General features: G+C 27.2%; 1 protein-coding gene across 1 annotated transcript; it reads right to left on the bottom strand.

The window, feature by feature from the left end:
* Window positions 1-1,791: 1,791 nt before the first annotated feature.
* LOC106774773 (transcription factor MYB119-like) lies at window positions 1,792-4,479 on the bottom strand. The gene is made up of 3 exons (XM_014661811.1): window positions 4,070-4,479; window positions 3,836-3,962; window positions 1,792-2,493 (listed from the first exon to the last, which is right to left on the bottom strand). The coding sequence occupies exons 1-3, from the start codon at window positions 4,477-4,479 to the stop codon at window positions 1,792-1,794; spliced, it is 1,239 nt and encodes a 412-aa protein (XP_014517297.1).
* Window positions 4,480-11,136: the final 6,657 nt, after the last annotated feature.

Below are 11,136 nucleotides of genomic sequence, written 5' to 3'. Positions count from 1 at the left end.
GATTATATAAATTAAAATCTAAATTTATGTTTCAGATTATATCAATTTATGGATTATATAATACAAAATATAATTTATATTTCAAATTGTTTTTCAAATTTATTACATGAGTTGTTACGGAAGTAAAAGTTGTAATCTTAAAACTTCCATGTCATCACGCATTCACTATTTTTTTTTTTCCAAAAAATTTTGAAATAACATAAAGACATATAGTAAAGAAAATGACTGCAAATAGATAACATTGCATAAACAATAGCTTTCGTTTTAGACAAATCAAACAACACATCAAAATTATTAAATCACCCCCATTTCATACAAATTATAATGTGGCAGACATATAATCCTCTTGACCAAATAACATAAAAAATAAAATTCCTCCATATAAGTTCTTATCTAAACTTACAGGCACAAATGTTGCATTTTTTTTTTTCAAAATTATTGAAATTGGCGCAATTTTCAAAAAGTATGAAAATGGATAAGCCATAAATGTCTGGTAAGATTTTATTAAGAAAAAATCATGTAAGTCTGACACAATTTTTGGCTTTTATGTCATTCACCGAAACCATGTTAAATTAACACATTTTTTCATAAAATATGATCAAATTGATACAATTTACGTATTTTCTTTTTAAAATTTGACTAATTTCAGTTATTTGGAGAAACAAAATTGGGAAACCATATTTTAACACCAATTTTTCTACAACATTTTAACATTGCACACGTGTCAAAATGTAGTCGGACTATTTCAAATTAAAAAAGAAACTTTGGTTTTTCTCTTTCAAATATGTCCTTACTTTAGTTTCTTTTTTAATTTGAAATCGTCCAATCACATTTTGATATGTGTGCAGTGTCAAAATGGTATCAAAAATTGGTGTTAAAATATCATTTTCTAACAAAATTACAGTGATTTCGTGTTGTTGCCTTATATATCTTGGAAGGGCAATGGTACAATGACATGCCTACGTGGCAAAAACATTCAAATAACACACTATTTTTCACCTTTTTCTTCCAAAATTACCCTTTTATCTTCAATAAAGGTTAAAAAGAAGTGGATCCCACCGTGTTAAATGAATGTTTTTTCAAAAGTGTGTCTCAAAATATCTTTATTCATCTTGGAAGTACTCTTAATATATTACTAGCTTGATTTATAATTTTATTGTAGGTCTATGGTTTGCTGCATCTACATTGATATCATGTATCAAAATGATTAAGCACTACAGCAAAAAAAATATATTTTTAAGTATGAATTTTAAGTTTAATTTAATCTAAGCACACTAGTTTTTATAATGGGATTTACAGCCACACCCATCCATATATTATAGGAGGTGGAACTTTCAAGACATCAGTAATGCTGAAATATATACGTTAACGAATAATTCGATATTAATTATGACTAAGATAGATTCTAATCACAACATTGCTGTTATAACAAATTAATAATTGAAACTGGGAGAAGATTAATTTTATTCATTATAGAATACACAAAGTGTAAGGAAGTGAGAAACCTAAAAATAAAGAAACAGAATAAACTACAAATAAAAATAATCAAGTACCATATAAAATGCAAATTAGTTAGAAACTAATTTGGCTAATAAGAAATGTATTACCTTAATTGACAGTATAAAACAGCCAAACAACGTAGACAACGTAGATCTGATGCCACTATAGTATATATTCATACTAATCCACTATGATGTACTAACAACATAGTTTATTATTATTCCAAAATCTACCAAAATATAAAAGCCATAGACTGGTGCAGAAACTGAGAATTAGAAAAAACGAATTCTGCTATATCCCTATCCCTCTTTCCCATAACCAATTTTGCTTCTCAACCTGCAACTCCATGTTCTGGTTGTGAATCCCATTATTGCAGAGAAATGATGAAGCAGCAGTTCCATTGTGCAAATGAGAGAGAGAGATATCAAAACCTAAAGGAGTCCTTTTAGAGAGGAAAAGACTCTCATCAAAGGACATTTGGTTGGAATGAAGAACAGATCCCGATTGAGTGAGTTCAGTGAGAAAGTGAGTATTGTTACTGCTTTGATGATGATAAGCATCAAAGGGTGCAGAAGAGTTGTTGAAAGTTTTGGTCTGCTTAACAGATTCAGCAATGACATTGTTTTGATCGAAAAATTGTTGCATGAAGGAAATGTCATCAGACATTAGTGAGAAATTGTTGTTGGTGGCAACATCAACATGAGATAAGTGTTTTGATGGTAATGTTTGTTCCACAGAGGAAGTTGAAGTGTTGGTGAGAGACAGAGTTTTGATGTAGTCTTGCAGAATTGAAGACAATGGCTTTCCATTTCCTATTCCTGCTCTTTTGTTCTTTCTTCTTGAGTTTTGTCTCCTCTTTGTCGCATTCCAATGGTTTTTTATTGCATTTTCTGTTCTTCCTTTTATTTGTTTAGCAATTTCTGCCCAACGATTTCCGAACTCCGCATGATATTTTACTAAGATTTTTTCTTCTTCTTCACTCCAAGCATCTTTCTGTAATATCAAATACTCACAAAAATAAATTTATATAAGCTAAATAAAAGATAGTCCCAGTAAAAATTATTTTAATAATTATTTTGTACAGAATTTAAAAAATAAAAGTTAATTTATATTTGCTCATTTTCATGAAATCTTATTCTCAAAAAATGTATAAATATTAATTTATATTTGCTCATTATCATGAAATCTTATTCATATATATATATACATTGAATTTGTTTAAACTTAAAAATAAAGGAAATTTTAAAAAATAAATATTCAAAATAAGTGATTTTTATTAATGTAGAAATTATTTATGTATATCATTGTAAAAACACTTTTTTTTTGGTTTTATAGACTTACTTTGATAAATTATTAAAAATAATTTATATATTTATAAAAGTGTTTTTTATTTATAAATTTTTAGTTTAAACATTAAAATATGTAAATAAACACATAAAAAAGAGTTTTTTTTCTAAAAAAATAATTAAACAATTAATTGTTTTTTCTATACAAATAGTGCTAATATAATATAAATATTTCCCTATTTAAATTAAATAAAAATTAGTCAGAGTACTATTTAAACTAATTAATATGTTAACTTAATAAGAGAAGTTTTTAATATTATTAGAAATAAAATTATCAAATTGTTAAAAGCAGTATTAGGCAATCTTAATCATAGAAGTTTCAATATTATTAAGAATAAAATTAAGTTAATAAGTAATTCTTGTGACTTAATCATAGGAGTTTTTACTATTTTTAAGAATAAAGTTATCGAAACGTTAGAAGCAATAATGCTATAATTTTAGGAAATTTTGTGAGACAAACATAGACCGAAGCAGGAATATATGAATGCCTAATTATGGAGTTAACAATCCAACCAGTTTTAATCTTTTTGGAAAAAGTCTCTTTAACAACCTTTTTTTTATAATTTTTTGACAACGCATACGTGGCAATTTGTGATTGATCCGTTTCAAATATTTTTTTAAAATAAATTCAAACAAACCAATAAAATGATGACATGTGTCCTGTTGTTAAAAAGTTGTTAAAATATAATTCTTCTTAATCTTTATCCATATGTTTAGATGCATACAGAAAAGGAAACATATGGAGTGTGATCCATTTGAAAATTCGAAATCAACCTTGAAAAATCTGAATCTAATGCATAGATACTTCATCATTACCACATCATATGTTGAAAAATCCTCTTTTTATCAACTTGAAAAACCCTTGTTAGACAGACTAATTTTGAGGTTTCTTTTGTTCTAAAAAAACCAGAGAAATATACACTGAAGCTGATCGTTCAAATAACATAACCCTAGGGCATTGAGGAAGATCAAGAGAGTAATTGACAAACCTTAATATCAGGACGCAGATGATTATGCCATCTCTCTCTACACTGCTTACCAGCCCTTCCATCCAAATTTTCTGCTATCTGAGACCATTTTCCTGTACCATGTTGCTTCACCAACTTTACCAGTTTCCTTTGATCACAGCAATAACAAACAACATATCAGAAAAAAGTTCACTGCAGATACATAAATGAAAAGGATGCAGAAAAGGGTGCTGATTATTCTCATGATTTATCAACCTGTCTTCTTCTTCAGTCCACTGGCCTTTGATCCAAGGTACAGAAGACCCTTCCTTAGGTTTTCGTCCCACCCCTTTTCTGTTCTTCCCTGACACATGCAAATCTTCTGTCAAACACAGTGGAGGGACTTGTTGTGTCCAGTTCAGAGCTTCCACTTCATTTGCTAAAATCTTTTCAACAAAGTTCACTTCCCTACCACCATTATGCCAAAAAATGTTGTAGTTTGAGCCACCAAAACCATCCAAAACACTTGCATGGATATTGTTTGCAACATTCTGTGGCTGTTGCTGAGAGGAATGGCTCTGTTGTCCCCACAAAAACCTTTCTATGGCTGTCAAAGGAGGACCAACAGAAGACTTTGAAGGGTTAGATCCATTAATAATGGCACCACCTCCTTCTATGTCTTTCATGAAAGATATATGCTTAATGGAGAAAGATATCAGAAAGAGATCAGAAAGAGATGAGAAAGAGATCACAAAGTGAAAGAACTTTGATTATGGTAAGGTCTAAAGGAATTTTGTGAGGGAAAAAAATGGTGGAAAAACGATGGTTATTATATTATACACATGCATGGATTAGAAAGCAAGGTTTATGCAGTATTTATTCAAAAATTAGGAGTTAGATATGGTGTAACTCCTCGACTTCCATTGGACTAAGGAAGAATCTGCTGTATTAACTTAACCTTTTATTTCACTTTATAATGTGTTTTAATTCTAGATTCACTTTTGAATTTTTCTACAAATTTGGCTTATGAAAAGTTGTTGAATGGTTTAATAGTAGGTGTAATTGATATTAAAATGTTACTTAATATTCTTAATGGGCTAATTAATTGCGATAATGGCATAATTAGAGTTAATTTTCAATTTAAGTCATTATTATTCTTACATATTATATATTTAAAATCATTAAAGGCTGTAAATTTTTGTTTACATTTTTTTTTTCTGAATTATCTTGTTCAAAATTATTGTTTGAGCACATTGCAAGAATTTTTTTGGGTATAAATGGTGACAAAATTTAGAGTAGATTGAGTTAAGTAATTTGTAAATTATAGTGAACACGTATATAAAGAGACTCAAGTATATTGCCTTTAACTGAATTTTGTTTTCAAAAATTTATTCTCTTTTGAGTTCTTTTTCAATTTATGTGTTTAACATAATAATTTAGAAATTAAAAATAATAGAAAGTAAAACGTAGGGTACATATTTTCTTTTTGTCAAGGTTAAGAGAATAAGTTTTTTTAAAAATTATCCAGCCTAATATATTTATGTTTATTCAATTCTCATTGAAGAAAGGTATTGAGATTCAAGCTGAAATAAAACATTGAAAAATAAGAGGATATCTTCCTTGTCATGTGGAAATGAAATGCATATGATCAAGTACTTGTGTAAAATTATTTTGGTTACGTGTTTAACTTTTATAGATTATTTTTAATAAAAAATTAGTTGAAAAAGGTAGATGAAAGTTAAAAAAAAAAATAGTTAAAATAGTATTTGATTAAATTAGTTAAAAGTTTAAAATATTTTAGTAAAAATATAAAAAAATAATTGAATAATATATGTGTTTCGTCTAAATTATGTTAAAACCATAACATGAGAAATGTGTAAAAAATTGTTAAAAAAAAAAGTCACCTTATACTAAACGTAAATGAAATAATTTTACCTACCAATTCCATTTTTACTTCATCTATAATCGAGATCAAATATTCTATACACTTTGTAATTATGAATTATCTTTATAATCTTTTAACAAAGTAAATTGAAATTACTTACTTGTTTCCTCTTCTTTTTATAGAATACTTACATCTAAATTAAATTAAAAAGATAATTATGATGAATTAGTCAAAGATAAATAATAGTTAGCTTAAATATACTTTTAATCCTTTAAAATTTAAACCGAGGTTACTACTTTCTTTTTATCATTTAATTACAAATTTTATTTTTAAGTCCTCCAACTTTTTTAAACCTTATTTTTGGTGTATAAGCTTAAAATGAAAATATTTCGAAAGTTATATTGAATTTTTGTTATCTATCACATTATTTAGAAGAAAAATATTTTGTAGTTATAACAATAAAAAGGATAATCAAAATTTTCAATTATATATATATATATATATATATATATATATTCAATATTTTTTTTTGTCTCATACCTATCTCTCTCCATCAATGCAAAAAATGACAATTTATTCAGAAAAAACTGAGGGATCTCCACTCACCATTAATCGTAGTTGACGCATTAAGTAAACATCACTATTCCTAGAGAATAAAAATAATACGAATTTTTAATCGAGGATCAGTAGAAGTTATATCTCTAATTTAAATGACTAAAAGATAAATAGATCTCTAATTAATTTTTAAAAGTTTCCATTCAATTGAATAAAAAAAAATATTAAATGTACCACTATCTATCACATAATTGTTTTTGTTTAGTCTCATAAACTAAAATTATATTTAGCAAAACCTATAGAACAAAAAATAAAATAAAATAAAATAAAATATTTGGAAGAAATAAATATTAAACCTTAGTTTGGACGGTTAAAAACATGTTCAGAATATAATTGATTTACCGAAAACATAGTTCTGGAATACTTTTTTTTTTTAAGTTCATTAAATTAAAAAATATATATTTATCTAGTTTTCAGATTATCAGCCCAAACGTATTTAGCTATTGAACTTAAATATTACAAAGTTTTTAAGACTATAAAATTGAAGAAAGTAATGAATAATTAAAGGACTAATAACCAAAATTATGGAAAAAAATCATTTATCAAAATTACAAATTTTCAAAATATAAAATCCGAAATTATGATTAAATATTTTTGTTATTAATTTCTGATATTCTTTTTTTTTTTCTCTTTTCAGAAAACAGTATATAGTTTTAAATGGTTGATTGAATGACAGGGCTTTCCTGATCTAAAAATTATCACTTGCAAGTTTTTAGCAAGACCCATAGTCCAACTATGTAGCTTCTAACAAATTCGTCATGTCTCTCTCTTTTTTTATATTAAAATCTCATTGTAATCTTTTTTTCCTATTTATATTTATAATAATTATGTGAATTCTTTAAATAAAACTTTTGAATTCTTTAAATGGTTGATTGAATTCTATATATTAGGAAAATTTGTGAATTTTTAAATAAAAATTATTCCAATAAATATTAAAAAATTCTCTTATCTTATTTATATTCTTTTGTCTAAGGATAATAAAATAATAAAGTGTAGTACTTAAAAAAAAGTCACAATTGATTATTTTATTATTTAAAAGATTATATTTTAAATAAATTTTTTATTAAATGAGTTTTATTCTATGAAAACTATCATTTTCTAAAAATTTATTTTTATCTATTCTTTAGATTTTTGACCTCATCTTCTATCTTTTTCAACATCATAGACCTTAAGAAGGATAATAAGAGTATTACACATTTAATGAATCAAAATTCAAAATAGAGTAAGTTTAATTTTTGTCCTTTTTAGTTATGGTACCATTTTTAATTGCATATGGTTATTTGGTTCATGCATATAACTCAAAATAATTCAAGGTGAATCTATTTACATGTGATCATTATGATGTGTTGTGACATTTGATAAGGATTTTCTTTATGTAGTTAAAGCATCCTATAAGAATTAGATCTTTAGGAGCAACTTTTGTGTAAATGGTATTTTAAGGGAAACTAGTTAGATATAAATATTATTACTATGTGATGAAATTGAGTTGTGTGATTGTAAAAGGCTAAGCGAGAATTTTAATTATGAATGTGTATATTAGAGCTGCCAAAAAGGTAACCCGGCTCGACCCGACCCCGGCTCACCACGGGTTGGTCACTTAGTGAGTCAACCCAACTCGACTCACTTATTAGTGAGCTGAAAAAAATTTAAACTCAGTCTGACCCACCACGGGTTGATGGGTTAAACGAGTTGGCTCAGTAGCTCATTTAATTATGTTTATTTTTTTAAATAAAAAAATTACAAATATTTTAATTCAAATCTAAATAAACGTTACACTAAAATGATGTTAAACTCCAAAGATAATTCAAAATAAAAAAAAAATATCATACAATCCATGCGTAATCCAAAAACATGTACAAAAGGCAAACAAATAAGTTTTTAATATTGATAATTTTTATATCAATTGTCCATTTATAATATTAAAGTCTTGAATACATAAATTTATAATATTTTTCTCTCTTGAAACATCTTCTTTATCACCATCTACAATATAATAAAAAAAAAATACTAACTAATAATATTAAAACATAAAATAATAAATAATTAAATTTCATTAGGTGGGTTGGTGAGTCAACCCGGCCTACCACGGGTTCAACCCGGTGAGTTGGATTTTAAGTGAGTTGAGTTGAAAACTAGTCCACATAAAAAAATTACATTTTTTTTCAAACCTAGCCCGGCTCAAACTCGTGGTGAGCCTGGCTGATTCGCGGGTTACAATCCATTTTGACAGCACTAGTGTAAATATTGTCTTTATTAAATGTGAAATGTGAATGTAATGATTTCTATTATAGGAGTATTATTATGTAGTGATGTAAAAAGTATAACAAAGGTCATAATGATATTATCATGACTCTACTAATATTTGACTCATAGAGGAAAATACCTAATTCTAAGAGTTAAAGGATATTAATATCTAACGTTTTTGTGTATTTATAGAATTTACCATGTCATACAAGGACATTTGAAGCTTCGAACATGATGTATAAACTGTGAAAGGATGGATATCATTATGAATTGATTTTATTTTTATAAGTATATGATTTAAATTAATTGTAGCTTATCATAAGTTGTTTGTTGTGGTTATGGTATCCAGTTATAATGATCGTCTTTTTCACGAGAGTATAGGATAATGCAACAACGAGAGGATGAACATTAGTCTTCCATGAGTGTGAGAAATTAGTGAATAGTCTTTAGCTTAGATGTATATATAGTTATATTTTGTAATATAGTTATTCTTACACTAACACAAAAATTGTCTTTGACGTCACATGATCTACATTTGAATAAAAACAATAAACATAAAAAATTTCTGATGACATTTTTGTAAATTAACTCGTTTATATAGGCTCATAAGCGGTTCGACGTAATTTTCTCATTATATTTACATGTACATGTTTTCTCTTCATTTTCACTGTAGAAAAACATGTCCAAACGTCCTTCCAACTTAGGGCTTCATCTCTGGTGACAAAATGGTGGTGATTAGGTGGTACCTTTTGAACAAATCTTCTTATTCAGTGATGGGCATCTCATGAAATACTTTTATCCAATTGGTTTTGTTGTTGAGATTTGTTTACTAAAATATCTATTTTTATTTAAGACTTGAAAGGTAAACACATAATAAAGAAAAAAAATCTCTAAAGAGTGATAAGACAAAGAATAAGAAAAGTATTATTTTGAAAAGTTAAAAGTAAAAAAAGATAGAAAAAGAAGAAAGCTTTATAAAGCAAAGAATACATACATTAGCACACTAAGTTATTTTAAGGAAAGATTGTTATACGTACAACTATACATTACTTATTACTTTACCTCTCTCTCAAGATGATGTCCCCAAGAGTAAGGAGAATCATTTTGCTTCGAGATTGAAGTAAAGAAGAACCATTGATTGTTTTGGTGCGAGAATCAACAACTTGATGTTGGGCTGATAGATGAACAACTTTAATAGAATCACTAGTAATCTTGTCATGAACAAAATAAAGATCAAGTTCAAAATGCTTTGATCTAGATTGCAAAACTGGATTAGCAACAACTAAAACAATATTGAGATTATCACAATCACTAATGGAAAAATTGCTTTTTATGATAGGTAAAAATGACATATTATGATAGGTAACCGTAGCATCATAGTTCTAGGCATCATAATATGTTCATCGTATTATGACATACTTTTACCTATCATAATATGTCAAATATATTATGACAAGTAATTATTCACCTATCATAATATATGCTTCTCAAAAATAAGGTTTTATTACATACATTGTTCACCTATCATAAAAACTTGTTTTATTAAAAAAATCATTATTACATTTTACATATTCAATCAATTTACAATTAATTCCCTATATTATCATCTCATCAATCAATTTATAATCAATATAAAATGAAATTAACATATTCAATAAAACAAACATAATGAAATTCATTTAAAACATTAAATTGTCTAATAATATTTAATACATAATTTGTACATCAATCCATGTATTAAATCCAAATATAACATTAACCTACACTACATTGTAGTCAAATTTCTACAATTTACTAACACTTAAAACTAACACTTAAAATAAAAGAAGACAACTTGGTTCTAATGTGCCTACAATTTCCGCTCCAAGATCACCTTTAAAGTATATTTTACTGAGAGTGTTGGCACCACCACCAAGCCTCTCATATAGGTTTAATTGGATCCCTTGACCACATTAGCACGACAGATAACTCCTAGGAAAAAACAATAGGCAAAAACAATAAGTAACAGCAAAAGGAAAGAACAACAACATCTATACTTTCATAACCCATCCAGGGGCATTTCCCTTGTGTTCAACCATAACAAGAGTAGAACATTTGATAGCATAGCAAACCAGTTTGCTCCTCATTTTACATGAGATTGCAAGAGACCAAAAGGAGATCCTTTTGTCACAAGAAATCTTAAAACTAACACTAACCCTCCCCTTCACCAATTACAAAAAGAAAAATAACAACAATAATAATAGTAATAATAAATAATTTAAGCTTCTACTTAGAAACATAACATAATGATGTATCACTACAAACTACCCCACAAATATTGTTGAACATTGACATATGCCATCAAAGTGATAAAAATGAACAAAGACTGCATGGTAATAATATATAAACAAGAAATATTATTAGAAAGTGGGTTTTAAGCCTAACTCAATCCCACAAAACCGGGCTTGTAAAGTGAGGTTTGCACCTCACTTATATATTATAATTTGGCCTTATCTCTAGTCGATGTGGGACTTCTAACATTCTCCCTTCACGCCGAGGCATAGACATCTCGTGCGTGATAGTAGAAATTGGGTGGTCCAATATTGGCCCGACAATGGGT

Source organism: Vigna radiata, chromosome 10, assembly GCF_000741045.1.
Source record: "Vigna radiata var. radiata cultivar VC1973A chromosome 10, Vradiata_ver6, whole genome shotgun sequence".
NCBI classification, from domain to species: domain Eukaryota; kingdom Viridiplantae; phylum Streptophyta; class Magnoliopsida; order Fabales; family Fabaceae; genus Vigna; species Vigna radiata.
The sequence above is the reverse complement of the archived record's forward strand: the minus strand, read 5'-3'. Positions and strand labels throughout refer to the sequence as shown.